A 19,068-nucleotide genomic window follows, 5' to 3' on the forward strand; every position below is an offset into this window, starting at 1 on the left:
AACTTTGGCCAAAGATTTCATAAACACAAATGTATGCTGCCTTGTTGATCTGGCCTGCATACTTACTCATAGTGAAAGTGTTGTAATTCTTTTGGTTAAGTGATGCCAAGTTCAAAATAAGGGACGGTTTTATAATATGAACATATAGTCTAAAAAGCATGATTAATATCTATATTTGTCACACAATTTGGCTGAAAATATACGAGAACCTATTAAATATCTTAGACAGCAGACAAAATGTGAGTACAGCTCTATGACTACATTCAGGCCCAAACCACAACATCCTGGCATTGTTATACGTCACACAGTTGGGAGAGAGATGTCTTTTAAGTCTTTCTGTTGCACACTAGTTAAAAGGGAAACAATTACATCCACTGACTTTGCATTTTCTATAAAGGTATCTAAAACACATTTTATTACTCAGTTTGTGAATCCCACCCTTTTGATTCTGAGGCGATAAAGATCCGACTAAATGGATGATAAAGATTTTATTTGACATGTTCACTATACAGACAAACCTGAAAATCCAGGTTCTATCCATCATACATGACAAATTACCAAAAAGAAAACAAAGCAAGGGTTTAATGGGTTTAAACAGTCAGATAGCCTAGAGTAGTTTGTGTCTGATCGGGGTGTGCATGGAGTCTCACTGCAGGTTTGGGTAAATCTTTAAAGGTAGGGTTTGTGCTTGATGTTGCTAAGAAATGGCTTCCCAAAGGCCCTAGGTGCTTAAAATACTGTTCACATGTGGCTGTGTCGGGTGAGCTAACTAGTATATTTTCTGTTGTAGATCTCGGCACAAGATCTCCAATAGCTACTGAAGCCTCCTTCAACAGGAGATCGCTTGTGTCGTCAAAACACCAGAGCACCTCTCAGACATGAGAAAGCCTATCTTAAAGTCCTCTTACACAGATAGCCAAGTTGCATCCCTCACTTACATTAATTGCACTACAGACCACTAGCTGGACAACAGGAAAGAACCATTAATCATGAGTATTCCTGAGAAAATTTCCCATCAACTCAGTGTTTTAGTTTTTTGCATTAACTTGAATTTTTAAGACTAACAACAGATCTTCTGTGCTGTGCTTTGAGAACATGAGCATTTACTTTGGCGTTTTGGATTTAAAAACAATGAGTCGCCTGCTGCTTATGGACATTGTTGTTCTTTATAGTAGTGTTACACAGGCCAGGAGGAAACATAAACAGAATATAAAACAAGCCTACCAGAACGGTTTTAACATTTACCACCCCTTGTTTAAAGCTGAAACTTTCTGCATGGTATTCATCCTCCATTGAAACACGTACAAGCTTAGGTTTGACATAGGAATGAGATGACTCAAGAAACCAGAGGTAATTTTGGGAATATACTGTAGCAGCTGTGTGCTTGCGTTGGGCCCCAGTTAGCCTGTTGCTGCAGAGAATGCATCAGTGGACTTGGGAGCTGGTTGGCCAGTTGGACTGCCTGACCTAACAGTGATCCCCAGACTCCCTGACACGCCTTTGAGTGGTAGGGCCTTGACTGATTGGACAGTTAAGGGTGGTTTGGGTTGGACTCAAGAGTGATGGAAAGATCCTAAATGGTTGGCCAGTAAAGTTTTTTGAGCAAATGTTGAAGACCTTGGTCTTACAATGGTCCAACTGAGCAAATCCTCTCTTTCAACATGGTGTGAAATCCAGAAGACATTTTGACTTTTGAGGCCCAGAGCTGAGGACTTATGACATAGCTGCAAATTAAGACAAAAACATGAAACTACTATCCTGAAAGTGCAGAAACAGAGCCTGCCAAGGTACATGTCATGGATTTTCTTCACTTTGTTAATAAAAAGGCTCCAACAGTGTAGCACTGTAATGAGCCATGGCAACATGTAACAGAAACAATAACAACATCAAAAGCAATAGCAGAAACGTAACAAACAAGCAATAAAACATGTAAGATTTGAAGTCACCTACCTGTCGAACAAGGGCCACCCCTTGAATTGCCTCCTGCTCTTGCTGAGCGATGGTCACCCCCAGAACCAGGGTGTGGATGCCACAGGACACTGCAGTGATCAGCACGATGGGCATGAGGCGCAGGGGCAGCGTGAGGAAGAAGGAGAAGATGAAGAAGGCCTGCCAGCCCACTGTGTCACTGGCCTGGTGGTAGTGGGCGAAGTTGAGCCCCAGGTAGGAGAATATCTGTGCGGCGATGAGGACCCAGAGTGCGTAGGGCACAACCTTGCGGGAGATGCGGTCAGGGAGCAGCCCAAACCTGCAGAGGACGTACAGCAAGATGTGTGCAAGCAGTCCGATGGAGGCCACCAAAGTGGAGGCCAGCTTGTCACTGGTGTAGACCACCGTGCACATCACAATGACGTAGCAGTCGAACAGGGCCGCGAACACCACCAGCACCAGCAGGGTTTCGTGCCGCTGCCGCCGGAAGTAGGTCTGGTAGAGGTTCTCCAGGGACTCAGGGGCAAAGGTGAGTCTCATGAACCGGGGCAGACATAAGCAGCTGCCAGAGTTGCGGACAGTCACCTCGTGTGTCCGGCCTACTCCATGCTCCGGGTCAGAGGGCAGGCTCACAGAGTACTCCGCAGAGTATTCCGCAGAATACTCAGGTTCCGAGAAGGCCCGGTTGCGTGGCATTTTTGTGTGCGTGCGTGATTTTTCTAAACCCAACTGAACGTGGCTCTGGTGCTCTCTCATATGGCAATTCCTACCAAAGTTCAATGATTTTTAAAACATCCATTATCTTTTCCACAAGGTATACTCACAGATGACATTTTGTATGTGGTGGTTTGTTTTTGCGGCCTTCTTTGCAAAACAAGGTTACTTCCTCTCAGGTTAGGATCAGCTTCAGTTTAACACACTTCGACTTGTATCCTTTGTTTTTTTGGTTTTGATTTTGTTTTTCAGACAACGGCTCCTCAACAGATTCTGTAATCGAATTACATTTTCACATGACGTATCTTATACAGCATTTAAATGTGGCTGTTCAAAATCAGATCTTTGAGAACACACACAATCTCCATTATCTATATTTAAAATAAGCTATGCCTGTACATTTAATAAAATATAAAAAATATATATATATATTTTTAGAAACACATAGCCTACTTTTATGTAGGCTATATTCATTCTAATAAAATAATATGTATTCAAACATGAAATTCCAACAGTCAGATGGTGGGTGCCTGTAATGGCTGGAGACCTTTATATAATGTTACTTTGTTTATTGTTTATCCCTATGCTTCAGTCGCAGAAACAGCCGCCCAAATCCAGCACAGCACTCATCATACTATTTATAAGAGGTCTGCTTTAGTGTTGGTTTTTTTAATGAGAAATCTTATATCCTTCCTTATCAAATGCTGCTGGTTTCTGTGCAGTACCTCCCTGGCCTGTGATGAATCTTTAAAATATTAAGGATTTTGACATCTCTCTCCCACAGCCAAGACGTGTACTAAAGCCGCCGAGGTTGCATGGGTTTCCATGGCAAAGCCTGGCAATACAGCAACATTGAAGCAATGCATCCGTACCTTGTCCGGCACATACAGCCACCACGGACAGTAAGCGGTTCACTCCTCAGTTCAACGAGCACTTCCATCTGGAGGACACGGAAAGATAAGGCTTCATCTTCATGTTGCATTCAGTTTGGTTTCTGCACAAACATCCCCAGGCGGAAAGGACTACCTGGCCCCAGTTTCTCCCTGCAGAACATCACCATAGTCCGTCTGTCCAGCTGCTACCTCCGCCCCATCAGCACCGCACGACACACACTTTTAACGTCCTCAGTGCACAGACAGACACACGGCGCTGCCCGGCCGGAGACGCGTCCCGCACTTCAAAACACCCCGCTCGCCGCTTGCATTTGTATTTTTGGTGTTAAAATGACAATCCCGCACCACCGCTTTCCTGTATAAAACGAGCATGACCTAAAACAGACATCACATCGCACACAATAACCCGCAATACAGACTTTGAGAAAGTGATTTCTCCTCCCCAACAAGGATGCGATCTGTATCCTCTTCCCAGACCGTGGGAAACAACCCCCACCTCCCACTTCTCCCTCCCTGTGTTGCGCACTTATCTAGCTTTTACACAGTGCTAGATGAATGCATACAAAACAACGTTTAAATTACAAAAGCGTGGTCGTGTTGTTGTCAACCCCAGACGTGAGATACATGTTTGGCAGTTATTTATGCGTCTTCCTTTCCTTCTTCTTCCTCGGAAAAGACGTCAATCTCTACTTTCTCCCGGTCCAGACGAGACCTCGCCACACGGAGATATAAGGATCCCCTTATCATACTCCAGGCAAATGCACCAGCAACAGCCAAAGAAAGAAACAACGTCAGGCGTCTCTCTCTCTCTCTCTCTCCTCAGATATATGTGATTCTATTACCCACACAGCCAAAGCTTGCTCCCCCTCTTCTGTCTGTTCAATTCATAATATTGTTCTTTTGCAAATGTATTTCCATGTCAGGATGCGGATCCAGGTTCAGGCTCCGCCCCTTCGCGGCGACTCCGGTTTGCCGATTCGGTTCGGATCCGGAGTGCGTCCCCACGCGTGTTTCCCGGTTTGAGCCCTCCCTGCTCTTTTAACCCCTTCAGTCACCACAGCCAGCTGCTTCGTCCCCGCGGTTAGATATCTGTTTATACCCCCAGTTTAAAAACAGATCGGAAGCCAACAACACCAACCCCGTCGATGCATTCATTTATTGAAGTGTTTCTGCATTTACTGAATGATTATATGTTGTTATATATTTAGTTGCTATGGAGGACACTGGACATATTTTTCCAAGTATCAAAATAAGCCTTTAATTATGTTCTGTAGGCACTGGATTGAAAATGGTATGATTTGTGTCCATAGAGAGGAACAGGACTTCTCACAGGGTGTGTGCCTAGGAAATGTAGGGCTGTTATATGTGTTATGTGTGCCATTTCGGTCACCAAAGAGACATAGCTGCCTTGGAAAAAGTGAAAAGGAGTGATTAAAGTACTTAAAATACTGTTTTACACTTAGACACATTAAGAGAACCGAACATCTTTAGTCCTGAACAGTGGTGATGAAGAGGGCATGACGTGCGTACTCTGGGTCCCTTAATGAATGGCCTGGATGAAATTCAGGGGTGGATTATACCACAAACAGAAAACAAGCAAGACTGATTGAGTATCAGTCCTCTCGCATGTAGCCTCTCTTATATGTTTGACTTCAAACACAGCAGATTTGATTTCCAAGCCTCTCCAGTAGTTTTCCAATAGATGGTCCATAAAGCTGACAATAGAATAGCACACCCATGTGCGCATGCGTAATTGCACTCTCCTACAGTTGTAGTTGAAAGTATCGACGCCCTCTATTTAAAACAATAGTATATGGTAATCAATTTGAATTTATTTATTATACGTTAGAGACGAGGAATAAAAGAGAAAGAAACGCAGGGGATTTTCAAAACCTACGGCGCCATCTAGAGGTTATGGTGCATTTTCAACCCTGGTTCTGGAGTAGCCACCACTGACCCGTACCTATATCTACCCTGCTTTATAACGACACACCAACAACTGCAATTGTTTTTAATGATGTCCTGAATGCAATCACCTACTGAATTAATCAAGTCTGTGGAACAGCCTTTTTCACCAGATTCAATCTCATACCCTAATTGTATAAGAATGTATGGCTGTATAAGAACAGTGTGTTTTTCCTGAGAAAATCAAGTTAATATATCTATGTGTATTCACGTTTATTCTAAACAGAGTATTCATGTATATACAACAATAATAAAATGTGCCTAGACCAGGGAGACACAGCTCAATTTGTGTGTTTGTTGTACTTGCCAGAGGGCGCTTGCTTTCTAAGTAATACGGTAATGCTCTGACCAATGGTGCTTTTTCCCAGTAATACGGTAACGCGCTGCCTCTTCCGGTACGGGTGTTCCTTCCTGTGACGTTGGCACGCAGGAGCAGCGCTGCTGACGTGTAGGTAAGGAAGTGCTTTCGCCGGGAGAGGGAGAGGGGATCTGCGCTGTTTTCGGCAGGTGACAGCCCGCAGCGGGGAGATGTGAGGGTGTGGGGTTGGGGACAACACAAGTCAGAACCGAGCTGAGCCGGACTCCCGGTGCAGCAGACGGGCACAGAGCAGGGGCCGCTGCGCCACTAGCGTACAGTCTAGCGTGTGACATAGGGAGCTCAATGTAAATAATGAGCTTAATCTTACAGCATCTTTGCAAAATGCTACATATGCTTATACCACAGTACTGCTGACGATGTGCAACTCGATTACCTGGCATAAGATCGTGCAATTTCGGGTCGCCAGTCTCTAAAAGTTAACCACCTGACGTGGGGATTTGTATTTGATTATTATGGATATCCAGTCGACGGTAGCCTGAACCGCTCTCTGTATCCCGGACTGGTCAGATGCACGTTGAATTCAACCTCCTGCACAACAGACGCGTTTCTATAGTTTTAACAAAAGGACAGGTGTCTTAGAAGCACCCCACTGACAGCAAGAGGTAATTTGCCTAAAATCAAGCCGTGGCTTGAATGGTTAACTTCAACTGTACCTTATGTGGCAGTAGTTTGCATGTGATACAACGCATGCACCTTAATTAGAATAATTATTCAACCTGTTTGTTTGAAAATGTACCTGTTCTTAATTTCAGGCAGTTTTTCTTAAGTTAAGGCAGTCTGCAATCAGTGTCATGGCCACAGAACAACCACCCCTGTCCTTACAGATGACTGAAAACCTGCATATGATGCAAATGTCTTGTCCCCGATTATACCACCAAGTTTAGCCAATGCATTGAAATTGTCATTAATCACCACTGGCATTATAAAGGCAGTAGCAGAGAGCTGTGACTATTGGTGCAAAGAGAATACTGCTGAAATGTGAGGCAGTGTAAAGGGCAGGTGGCACAGATAGTCATATCTGAGATATCTTAGTGCAAGAGCTTCAAACTCCAGTCACAGGATTGAAGAGGCCAACATGTGAAGTACATATTTTACAACTGAGCGCTTACATGCTCTAGAACAATGGAAAACCTCTGTAGGGGGACTGGAGATATCAATGCCATGATTCAGTTTCTTCTGGAAAGAATCAGATCACATTGGTGGTTGGTCTCATTCAGGCGTTTTGTTTTTCCCCACAGCCTGTGTGGTGGACTGGGAGAATCATGGGCAAGCGAAGGGTGCCAGACTTGTATCGTGCGCCCTTTCCTCTGTACACTGTGGGTGTGCACCGAGAGACTGGATTGGTCATCACTGCGGGGGGAGGTGGAGCATCCAAGACTGGCATTAAGAATGGGCTGGTATGTATGGCAGCTGACTAACACACAGTGGGAAATACCTGCACAATGTTACTGACACAGTGTGACATAGTGAAAGTATTATTTGATATAGTAGTAACATTATTAATCGGCAAGAGGTGCACATACCACATATACACCTGTATCTGTCAAATCAGTTCATCTGTTCATAAAAATGTGTCAAAAACCCTTTGTGTCTCCAGCATTTCCTGCGCATGGAGAGGGTGGATGGTCAGCTCACTGCCTCACTGGCCCACTCCTTTGATACGGACCCTCGAGCCACCATGAGTCTGGCGTTAGGAGGTGATGTCATCGCAGCGGGACAGGATGCCAGCTGCCATCTCCTGCGCTTCAAGGAGCGGTCAGGCAAACCTCCAGGGAAAGGAGGTGAGCTACATGTGAGGCAAACTCACAGCTTAAAAAATCCAGTTAAAACAATAGCGTGGTGAGTGTGTCTCAAGCCTGGTCTGTTTGTCATTCTCAGGAGGTGGGGATCAGGGAGTCCAGAGGAGGAAAGGGGGCCGTAGTCAGGCGGCGGGCGACGCAAGCCCAGAGACGCACAATGACACGACTCAGATCACCGTGGAGAGTGTGGGCGAGGTGCAGACGGACTTCAGCACCGACGCCCTGCAGAAGTGCGTGCGTTTCAGTGCCGACCTGAACTTGCTGATTACCGGAGGCGCCGATGGACATGTCCGAGTGTGGGAGGTGAGTAACGCTTGAGTAGCAAACCAAGAGATGGCTGATTAGGCCGAAGTGTGAGGACTTAAAGCACAGCACTTTGCTGGAGTAGCTCATTTATAAGACAAGAATGTCACCACTTTATGATGCATATAAATTAAACGCCCCTTCAAACGTGGTCAAAGCACACCGACCTCTGCGTAGTGGAGCTATGAGGAGAAAGTCAGGTTGGTTATGGTTTCTTTATGGCTGCAGATTGGTTTGTATGGCTCATATCAGTTGTCTTTTCTTTCCCACAGTACCCCGCCATGAAAAAGAAGTTTGATTTCAAAGCGCATGAAGGTGAAATAGAAGATTTAGATATCAGCCCTGATAACAAGGTAATGACCCTATTCGATTTAAAAACAAAATTATACTGTACTGGATCATTCATTCAACGAATTCAGCTTAACTGAAATTTAAATGCACGTTTCTAGCTATGCCCTAAGACCTTTGTTTCTATGTTTATTCATCACATAGTTTGTTCAGATGGAAAAGATAAGACCCTTTTAACAATTTGTAATAGAATGCATAACAAGAATTTGCAAACTCTCTGGCAAACTCAGTTCAAGATGTGTATATATGGTTGTTTCTTAAATGTGACAATATTTTGCCTCATAGCAGCTGGTGACAGTAGGTCGAGACTTCACCTGCTGCGTTTGGCGGAATGACCAACTGGCCACAGGACTGCGTTGGCATGAGAACATCCCCAACATCCCAGAGAAGATGTATCGCTACCAGGCCTGCAGGCAAGAGCTTGCATTCTTACATATCACATCACATGATACTTCTACATTTCTGTGACTTTCTCCGGCAGGTTTAGCTGAGCATAATGTAGCTTTGGATCTGTTTGTGTTCCTTATTCAGGGTATTTTCATGTCAACGGTGACTTCATGTGACATTTTCTTTGGGGGGAAACCAAAACAATAACAGACAGACAAACATTGAATAGAAACAAGAATGTTGGGCCATTGTTTTTTTGTTTTTTTCACCCTTCAGAGCATGTAGATAGAGCATTGTTAGATCCTGCTGTCTGTTAGAGGTTTGGTCTAACCAGCACTGTGCCCCTGATAGGTTTGCCAAGGTGGAAGACAAGGCAGAAGCTCTGCGCCTTTACACAGTCCAGATCCCTCACAAGCGGGACCGCCGGCCCCCGCCCTGCTACCTCACCAAGTGGGATGGGCGCAACTTCCTGCCTCTCCTCACACAGCCCTGTGGCAACGAAGTCATATCTTGTCTGGCTGTCAGGTGAGAAGGGCACTTTTGTTCAATGGTGCACAGAATCACTACAGTGTTAGAAAGACTAGATATTGCCTCTGCCTGCAATGCAAGCTACGTCATAGAATTACCCACGAGTTTTCAGTTTATTGTGCTGTTTCTTTCATTTAGCAACGTGATGTTGGCCTTTATTGTGTGTGTTCATTGTTTTGCACAGTTTCTGCAATAATGTGAATAGTGCTGTGTTCCAGACCAAGTGGTTCTAGCTGTTTGCTGCTTTGTATTTCAGTGATTCGGGGACGTTTCTGGGCCTAGGGACTGTGACAGGATCAGTGGCCATTTACATCTCCTTCTCCCTGCAAGTAAGACATCTACACATCATATACTCATTAAACTCTACAGTGAAAAGTGCAGATTCCACGTTATGTCATGGTTTATCATGATACTCATCTCCTGTAATGTTAGTATCTCAGGAAAATAAAATGATCCCCCAGTGGAGGTACACTACTGTTGTTGTTTTGATGTGAACGTATCTATATTGTAATATTGTATATTAAAAAAACTGTTAAAAGACCAGTGTCCCTGCCCCCAGTCATTCAGTCCACTAACGAGCCTGTTTTCTCTTCTCAGAAACTCTACTATGTCCAGGAAGCGCACGGCATTGTGGTCACAGACTTGGCTTTCCTGCCAGACACGCCGCAGGGCAGGACTGTGCTCGGAGACAATGAGATGGCTATGCTGAGCGTGGCGGTGGATAGCAGATGTAAAATGCACGTTCTTCCAAATCGAAGTGAGTGTCTTCGGCAAGGGGACTTGGGAGGATCTGAATGGCCTCTTCTGTCCCTGATTTTCTTTTTCTCTGTGTATTAGTTGTATGTAAGGAGGCTTACACCTAAAAGAAATTGGGAACCTGGTATGTCTTTGGAATTAAGTGAATATCTGGAAATTTGTTTGCTTTTTCAGCTGGCTGATATGGATCTTTTTTGTTGTTTCTCCCTGCAGAATCTTTCCCAGTCTGGCTGGTTCTCCTCCTCTGTGCTCTTATGGTCGTTGGTGTGATCTTCCTCCTGCAGCAAGCTTTCCCCGGGTTCATCTAGGCAGGACAGTGTCTCCTAGGGCTGCTCAGGAAGGGGGCGGGGTCTCGGACACGCCCCCCTCCCCACTTCTGCTCAGGGACCTTCGCTCCTAGAATGGATTGACCGCAACCAATCTGTCCAAAGAGAAGAGACTTAATGACACTTGATTCTGAAGGACACCTGTTCCGACCAAACACGCGATAGCTTAGTGAATTAAAACATATTAACCGGAAGGATCTTGCGTTTGTCGCCAATATTGTGAACCGTTCCAGGCTTTTATAAAAACATTATTTACATTTTATCTATTTTTTGGGGGGAAGAAAAGGGAGAAGGGACTTGAGATAGTCACATGAATTTATATACGTTTGAGATCGAGATGCAGCAACGGAAAAGCAAAAGCAAGAAAACCTGTGTATTGTGATCTGGACCTTTAATGGTGAAGGAAGATGAATAAAAACTTAAAAGGTAATTTTTATTCCATTTTGAATGTGTATTTTAAACCTGTTTTAATCCAATTACTGACCTGATGTTATATATACAGTCTTAATGAAGTGGTGCTGTCAAAACTTTAGACACTGCCCTTCTGTGGGGCAGGATGGTGGAGATTTGCATTGCCGGTCGGGGACAAGTACACCTGTTTTGGGCTGGTGGGAGGTGGCATTAAAATAATTTTAAATGTATGGAGCCTGGACCCTCATTGCTGTTCTGTGGCATAAACTGGACATTCATTGACAGCATTCAGAGTGCAAATGAAAGAAGACTGCTCTCTATTCTTCATTTTCAATAAGGTGCAGGTCACAGAAGAGTGGTAATACATCATGAGAACTTGTTTACCAGTCATAACCCTTTACAACAAAGATTGTAGACCACCTAGAAATCGCACTGAAAGTCTACCAAGAAAAGAAACACACATTAACCATTGCTTTGCATCATCAATTTTAAAAGAAAATGCATTTTTTCTAGCACTTTAACTCGATTACTGCTATGAAAATGTTACTCTTTACGGGACCTGAAATATTATGATCATATTACCTTTGATCTTATAAGCTATTCTGTGATGGAAAAGAAAAGGAGTTCACATTTTAGTTAATGTGAACATGACTATCACATTCAATGACTAGGAATGCAGATAAAAAAAAAAAAAAAAGTAAAGCTTGTGTTTTGAAAACAATCCCTTGTGACACAAACTTGTATTTCAGTGAGTGCAGGCCATCAGGAAGATAGTTTGCTTTTTGAGTCTATCAGTGCTTTGCGAATGTGGATTTTCTGTGTTGATGGATTCATAAAATGGGTGATAAAATGATCTTCCACTAGGGGGCAGAAGAAGCCTTGACTAATAACGCAGCCTGGAGACATACAAGAGGGGTCTGGACTGCAGGGCTCAACCTGTGCTCCAACCAGAGGCCATTTGCCCCCCCCCCACCTCAGCTTTACATAATGAAGTCCTTTTTTCTGACCATTTATTTGAATATTTACACTCTAATAACCTTAAAAAAGTAACAGAGGCCGAGCTGTGCATCCTTGATGAAAAATGTTCCTCCCCATACATTCCCACAGCACACAGAATACATTCCTAATAACGGTTGGTGGTTCCTTTGTGTTCGCTGGCCTTACTTGCGCTCAACTGCATAACGGGTTTAAAGGAGTATAATGAAAGCGCATTGAGGTTTTTGCAAGCCAAGTGGGCTATTAATCCTTTGAATGGCTCTCATTGCTGGTGCTCATGTTAAACTCCCTGGGTGGGGTTAAAAAAAAAGTAACAACTGGCAGGCTTTAAAAAGAGACCTACGATACAGTCTCTCAATGACCCTCTCTCAATAAGTCCTTTGAGAGAAAAGAAAACCATTAGGCATAGAATAAAAAAGTTCTCCTTTTTAAACTAGCAAAAACATTTGTTTGTATGAAGTAGACCTCAATTTATTAGTTTATTTATTGCGAATTTACAATTTAAATGTACAATTTAATGCCAACATTAAGCTTGCTTTTGACCGGCCACAGCTTTCCGAGTGCAACTAGCAGAATATAAATGAAGTACCTAATGGCTTGTATTGGCCTTTTGGTTCAAGAAGCAAAACTCAGACACTCAAATGTACTATATAGTTAGTCCCTTCAGGCAGTTGATACAAAATGTATTCTTTGGAACACAAAACTGATTGTAGGAAGTGGCTTCATACACAGATTGTTTTCAACATCCTTGTGAAAGAAGTCCTAGTATTGCATTTTGCCATCGGTAGCCAAACTACAGGAAGTCAGAATTTTAAGCACCAGCTTTCTGTATGTTTTGAAGGTACCTTCTAATCAGCAACTGATTAAGACGTGGGGACAAAAAAACAGGTGATTTGAACTCAATAAAGTAACAAAATCTTGAGGTTGAATGAAAATCTGAAACCCGTGTCCCCAGAATGCCTGCCATTTCTTGCAGTCGTTATAATTATCATCTAATGATGCACAGATGCAGGTGGTGATTATATTGTAATATATATCTATAGGTAAAAGGCATGTGGGAAACCCTATAGGCCACTTTTGAGTTGACATGGAGCTATGTTTGTTATATGTTTTTTAAATGAGTGACTGCTGCTTAACAACAGAAAAGGTCTTTGTAATTATGAAATCATGGAAGTAGAATAAAATGAACGGGGGCTCTAACAAGAAGTCTACACCTAAAAAACTACACCTTTTACTTAGTTTTAATTTCCTCCAGGGGGTATATAATATATTTACACCAGGAAAAAGTGTACGATGGCTTTGCCCGATTATTACATTGTCTAGATATAGTCATAATATAGAGGTATTTCTGTTATTAGCCCAGTGGCAAATATATTCTTACTTACCAGCAGATAATACTGTAATCATGTTTAACAGAGACCCTTCATCAACATCAGCCCAAAAGAGACCAGGAAAGAGGGGTGATGTTTAGGAGAGAACTTTTGGAAGCATCTTTTTTTTTTTAATAAAAAACTCAGAAATCTCAGAATCTATCGTCTTCATCAGCTGAAAGCAGGCAGAGAAGCCTGCAGACGAAAGATTATTTTTCTCAGATCTAGCCAGAAAGCCTTTTATCAGAAGGATCTCGGCTGGTATATCCTGCTTTCCACCAGAGCTGAATAACACAGGATTTAAGTCGCGCCTTATGGTTAGCATGGTTAAGTCAATACCGTCTGCATATCGTTACTATCATTAGTGTTGTCTTTCCACATAAATAGAATACATTACCATGCATTTTGCATATTCAGCAGAAGCTCATGCCCGTGTGTTAATGTGCATCTTATGCTACAGATGCGTTTTATTGTAGTTGATGAATGCAGCGATTCAAAACACGAGCCTTACTCTGGCACTAGATGGATCTCAGTTAGGATTAGTTGAATTCATCACCTAAGAGAAGACATGCAAAGACATGGTGTGGGTTAGTGGAAAGAGATATTGTTTGTGTCATGAATAAAAAAGGAATTTACAATATACAATAACTTTTCACAGGAATAAATAAACTGCATGATGTATTTATTAAAAAAGATACATCATTTATAACAAAATCTATATACCAAAGGGAATGTGGTGGCTTTACAAAACATTATTGATTATGGCAATGAAATACATAAGAATGTGGTTTGTTCATTTCACAAAACAAGCAGATAATAACTGGTTCTTTCATAAGAACATAAGAAAGTTTACAAACGAGAGGAGGCCATTCGCCCCATCATGCTTGTTTGGTGTCCATTAATATCTAAGTAATCCAAGGATCCTATCCAGTCTATTTTTAAATGTTCCCAAATTTTCAGCTTCAGCCACATCGCTGGGGAGTTTGTTCCAGATTGTGACGCCTCTCTGTGTGAAGAAGTGTCTCCTGTTTTCCATCTTGAATGCCTTGAAGCCCAATTTCCATTTGTGTCCCCAGGTGCGTGTGTCCCTGCTGATCTGGAAAAGCTCCTCTGGTTTGATGTGGTCGATGCCTTTCATGATTTTGAAGACTTGAATCAAGTCCCCATGTAGTCTCCTCTGTTCCAGGGTGAAAAGGTTCAGTTCCTCAGTCTCTCAGTAGGACATTCCCTTCAGACCTGGAATAAGTCTGGTTGCTCGACACCCTCTGTTTCTATACATCAACCAGTTCATAATCCATCTACTTTCATTACACTGAATGCCTACAGCTTCCAATTTGAGGATCAGTCTTTGGTGTGGAAACTTATCAAAAGCTTTTTGAAAATCTAAGTATATCATATCATATGCTTTCACATGATCTACAGCTGCTGTTGCATGTCCAAAAATTCGAATAAATTAGTAAGACATGATCTGCCTCGTCTAACCCGTGTTGACAATCTTCAAGAATATGGTTTTCATTAAGATGCTCCTCTATTTTCTGTCTAATCTTTTTTTCCAACATTTTACAAGTAATGCAGGTGAGACTGATTGGTCTGTAATTTCCTGGTTCAGTTTTGTCCCCTTTCTTAAGCTGCAAATCTAGTTTGGTTTGCTATTGCAGGTCAAGCTACATGCTGGAGAGCTGCTGCTTTTTAAAAGCCAGTATTCGTAAACATTTAATGTCCCCTGCACTTAACCACCTTTTTTTAAAACATGAAATACACCCAACTAAACACCCTGTGATATCTCATAAAAATGAAGCATTTGATTAACTTTTTTAAACTTAAATTAGCACTGTGCAAATTTTATGTGTCACTTCCCCTCGACCTAATTAAGAAAAACAGGTGTTATGGTAAACGTTTTATGAATATGGTGCTTAGACTGTTATGGATAAGTATGTACTGCTGCATGGAAGCCTGCAAGGACTGGGCTAAGAATATTGCAGAGTCTGTATATTCTTCAAACGAAGAATCCATAATGTGCTGCATTCTTTGAATTTTAAACCCCACAATAAGACAGAAGCACCTTCTTTCCAGGCAGATTTGGAACTATGGCCCCTAGCTATAAAAACTCCACTTTCTCTGCTCAATTCCGGGAGCACGGTACAAATGTTTTTATCCTTGCAGAATTACAGTTCTGGCACAGTGCGTTTCAGCTGGCACTAATTAGACACTGGTTGATACCAGCAACCAACAGAGGACCATTTCAAAAAATCCTGTTGTTTTTTCCCATTATAAAGTTTTACTTGCCAATCCCCTCGTCTCTTAAAAACCTTCAAGCTTTGATCCCTATGAAAAGGACTATGTACCCGGCTTAAATTGAAAGAGAAAGCTCTGTTTGATGGCGGCTGCCAAATGAGTATTCCAAAAGCAGAAAGCTACACAGGGACTGAAATGTTTGACATGGCTTGCTTCACAGGCCAATTCCTATTGATTCAGAGCTGAGCCATTTGCAATGTAAACAGCTTGTTCACGTTTTGGCCAGTAGGTGGCAATATGGGCAAGGTGGAACCGAGAATTTAAATTGCTAAAATTGGAAAAGCTGTTTGAGGAAGGCAATAAGATTCTTCTTCTTCTTCTTCTTCTTCTTCTTCTTCTTCTTCTTCTTCTTCTTCTTCTTCTTCTTCTTCTTCTTCTGTGCTTGGAAGAGACTGCCCGTAAGAATTAGAAAAAGATGGACAATGCAGAATAAGATAATACCAACTAAGCAGTTTGCTCATCCTTTCCCATTAGTTTATCACTAAAGAGGTGGGTGAGAGAAATACAGGCCCCACTCGGGAGTAAAAAGAAATAAGACAAACTGAGCGGATAGGATTCGTGTTAAAGTCAAGACAGAGGAGAGAATAGTGCCACAGCCGTGTTGTGGAGGAGTTGGAGGCGACAGGTTACTAAGAGGGAGTCCACTGCTCGTTTGTTTCGTTTGTAAGAAAAGTTGTCTGAATTACAATGTTGATGTAAAGAATGGCATCCAACCAGTGATGTCTGGGCTTTAGAGCTTTAGAAGTGATGAGCAACTCAAGTGGCCTCTGATGACGTCCATTTTTGGTAGCACATTGTAATACCTTCTGTTTAGTTACATTAAACTTCAATTAATTTCCTAAAAGGTATCTAAACTACCCATTTCTGAGCAATTTCTAATAATTGTGCATGCCCATTGTGGATACATTCTTCTTATAATAGCAGGAGGCAGGCCTTCACTAAGTGAGCCTGAAAATAATGTATTGTTCTAAGACAAAATGAAAGAACATGGCAATTGATATTGTCAATATGGGTCTCTGATTGCTCAACAACAATCAAACAAGATCAAGCATGGCACATGATATTAATAATAATAATAATAATAATAATAATAATAATAATAATAATAATAATAACTCTGCAAGATTACATGGTTTCAAAGAGTCAATTTCACATAAAATGCCCTCTTAAAAGTAGAACAGTTTAGTCATCATGAACCCTAATGCAAAACAGACCTCAATTTTCGGCCCTACGGTGGTACAAACAATTTAAACTTCAGATGCTACGACGCCAAAAGGACAGCTGTTCCCTGCACAGTTTTATCCCCTGTGCATGTACAGGTTTAGGGCTCCTCCACAGAAATGGCCGCTGATTTACTGCACTTAATCCTGGAGCCATAACTGTTAAAATCTGTGAGACATTTTTACATTTTGAGACACCCTTCTGGAGTTACAGTTTCTTTACATTGTCAGCCATCTGTGTCACACCTGGGCCTTTTCACAAACTGCCAAGATAACTCAAGCTCTCCGAAAGAACATAAAAACACTGTACCTTTCATGGAGTGCTAAAAAACGTGAAGACCTTCTGCACCTCCGTCTCTGGAACAGATTAATCGAAATTAAACACAACACAAAAGAGTATAAGAGCATTTTAGGGTTTACAAGCAAGAGGAGACTATCTGGCCTATCTTATTAATTTGCTTGCGTGACCATGTGGCCGTGTTTTACAATTTTTTGAATGCTTTATTTCTTTTATTTGCCTTTGTCCCCCAGTGACAGTAAACAGTGACATTTAGTAAATATTTTATCGCTTTTATCGTTTAAATGATCTCCATATGGGCAAATATCTTGTATCGAGACATTTCATGCAGTATATTACTTCACTAACGCTACACAACATTAAAGATCCTTGTGATCATACTATTGTCCTTTTTTAGGCCCATTCTTTTCAGAATTGTTAGGCCATTGTGCGTTCTTCCGTTTTTTGCATATGCAGCTGGCTCTTGCAATAACGTTTCATGTTTTTTTATCTTTTTGACCATCTTCTGCGACTTATAGAAATATCTGATAATCACGTAATGTACCTCCACTAACAATATTGTTATAAACCTCCACAGATTCATACTTCTGCAGTGTCTCTCTGATGGTGATGTTTGAGGGGGATTAATTGTCTGCCTCTCTCCTTCTATGACCACCTTCTTATCCCTGCTGTCTGTACTATCAGCTTCCTTTTCCTCTGATCCCAACAATCCATGTCAGCATTTAAGTGTAGTTCCTCGTCCTGACATCCTAGTTGTAATTACACCAATTTAAATCTATTCACCCATTATCAGTTGTAAGGGAATACATTTACCTTTCTGATCCAGGCACTATGCGATTAGCGGAGTCCTTTCTGAAACAAATGTTTAAATGTATTATTATTTATAACAGTTATGTAATGTCTTTTAATGACTGCTGAAGCGTAAAAGCAAGGTAAGAATGTTCATTTTCAAGTTATTCAATAAAAGTGAATGAAAGAAAAATATATTTCCAGATAAACAAGATGTTGTACCTAATTTTTATTCCAGAAACTAGAGCATTCATTTTGTTTCTCTTCATGGAAATTAATTAATTCATTTAATGGCATTTATTGTCCAGGTTCTGCTGTGCTTCCCTGCTAAGAACAACACAGATGCTCTCATAGTCATTTCCAGGAGAATGGAAAAATCTCTCCCAAAATATCATAAAGCTGTCATCGCTTACCTTGGTCTTTGTCCTCAAATGTTTTCATGAAGTTGGCAACAGATCCTTGCAGAATCTGATAGACAGATTTGGGATCCCAGCTATGTACCAAAGGGAGACGACAAAAGGTTTCCCTTTTCTAGATGCCTTTTCCAGATGATAACAAGCCTTTGCATAAGAACAAGGCCAATTTCCATTTACTGAATTCTGGCATTTCCTCCATTCCATTTTCTCTTTACCACACGCACTCACGTACGCCCATGTAGTCCGACACGCACACACACAGTAGGACCTATATACATACAGATGTAGTAAAAAGTATTGGCATCCTTTTTCTAAAACAATTTTAAAAGTTGGTGATTCAATTATGTTGATAAATGTGTTGAACTAAACCCATTTATCAGACACAATCCACTCACAATAGTCCACTCAGAGCCATGGTGTAACTAGCTGGAAGTAACTGGAGCTGGAATAGAGCTGGACTCTATAAGACTCATAAGACATTAGAGCTTTAAAACTAAATTTCAATATTCTCATCTCTTTGATTAAATAAATGTTATCAAAGAGTATTTAAAGTCAAGCAATGTCAGTGAAGGACGATATTTTGATAATTTGCTCTGATGGTTGTGGCATTAGAGTTGGACTCAGGTAAAAGCAGCTGCAACTGGGTGTGGAGAAGATGTACAGGGCAGCATCAGAGCTAGGGAACAGAGTATATTATGGATAGATAATACATTATACTAGAACATTGAGGACAAAAACAAATATTGACTCCATTTAAGAATCCTGGTTTCACATATATATCTACTATGTGAAAAACTTTGTTGTACCTTATAAATCGTCCATTGCTTTATTTCCCTGAGTTCATTTTACACTGATTGTTCACTTGTTATACTCACTTGTTATTGAATATAAATCATATTGAATGTCTTGTCTCAACACATTTGGTACCTTGAGTCTTGAGTGTTTT

The 19,068-nt window shown here is 41.6% G+C and overlaps 2 protein-coding genes across 8 annotated transcripts in view; one reads left to right on the forward strand and one right to left on the reverse strand.

Annotated features, from left to right (window-relative positions):
* The window catches only part of adcy3a (adenylate cyclase 3a), a 30,438-nt gene extending 25,975 nt beyond the window's left edge, over positions 1-4,463 (reverse strand). For 2 of the 3 annotated variants that reach the window (XM_066695687.1, XM_066695534.1), the window contains exon 1: positions 1,951-4,463. In XM_066695687.1, coding sequence (XP_066551784.1) covers positions 1,951-2,685 — 735 coding nt within the window. In that variant the 5' untranslated portion in view covers positions 2,686-4,463. The remainder of the gene's footprint in view (positions 1-1,950) is intronic. The other variant, XM_066695610.1, reaches the window with a different exon arrangement.
* Positions 4,464-5,874: 1,411 nt separating this feature from the next.
* Positions 5,875-10,968, forward strand: preb (prolactin regulatory element binding). 5 transcript variants are annotated; one of them, XM_066695945.1, is made up of 10 exons: positions 5,875-5,953; positions 7,119-7,277; positions 7,478-7,661; positions 7,759-7,982; positions 8,255-8,335; positions 8,616-8,743; positions 9,069-9,242; positions 9,502-9,574; positions 9,843-10,002; positions 10,215-10,968. In XM_066695945.1, the coding sequence occupies exons 2-10, from the start codon at positions 7,143-7,145 to the stop codon at positions 10,307-10,309; spliced, it is 1,254 nt and encodes a 417-aa protein (XP_066552042.1). In that variant the 5' UTR covers positions 5,875-5,953; positions 7,119-7,142; the 3' UTR covers positions 10,310-10,968. The 5 variants fall into 5 exon arrangements, with proteins under 5 accessions (XP_066552042.1, XP_066552180.1, XP_066551892.1 ...); XM_066696083.1 differs by having other exon boundaries at positions 5,915-6,008; positions 8,619-8,743; XM_066695795.1 differs by having other exon boundaries at positions 5,916-6,008.
* The last annotated feature ends 8,100 nt before the right edge of the window (positions 10,969-19,068 follow it).

Source organism: Amia ocellicauda, chromosome 1 (genome assembly GCF_036373705.1).
Source record: "Amia ocellicauda isolate fAmiCal2 chromosome 1, fAmiCal2.hap1, whole genome shotgun sequence".
Classification (NCBI taxonomy): Eukaryota; Metazoa; Chordata; class Actinopteri; order Amiiformes; family Amiidae; genus Amia; species Amia ocellicauda.

What these genes read in the sequence shown, in the direction of transcription:
- preb (XM_066695945.1), top strand. Translation starts at nt 7,143, where the DNA reads ATGGGCAAGCGAAGGGTGCCAGACTTGTATCGTGCGCCCTTTCCTCTG. An exon ending in CAAACCTCCAGGGAAAGGAG is followed by an intron (nt 7,662 to 7,758) that starts GTGAGCTACATG and finishes TGTCATTCTCAG; the next exon opens with GAGGTGGGGATCAGGGAGTC. An exon ending in GCACGTTCTTCCAAATCGAA is followed by an intron (nt 10,003 to 10,214) that starts GTGAGTGTCTTC and finishes TTCTCCCTGCAG; the next exon opens with AATCTTTCCCAGTCTGGCTG.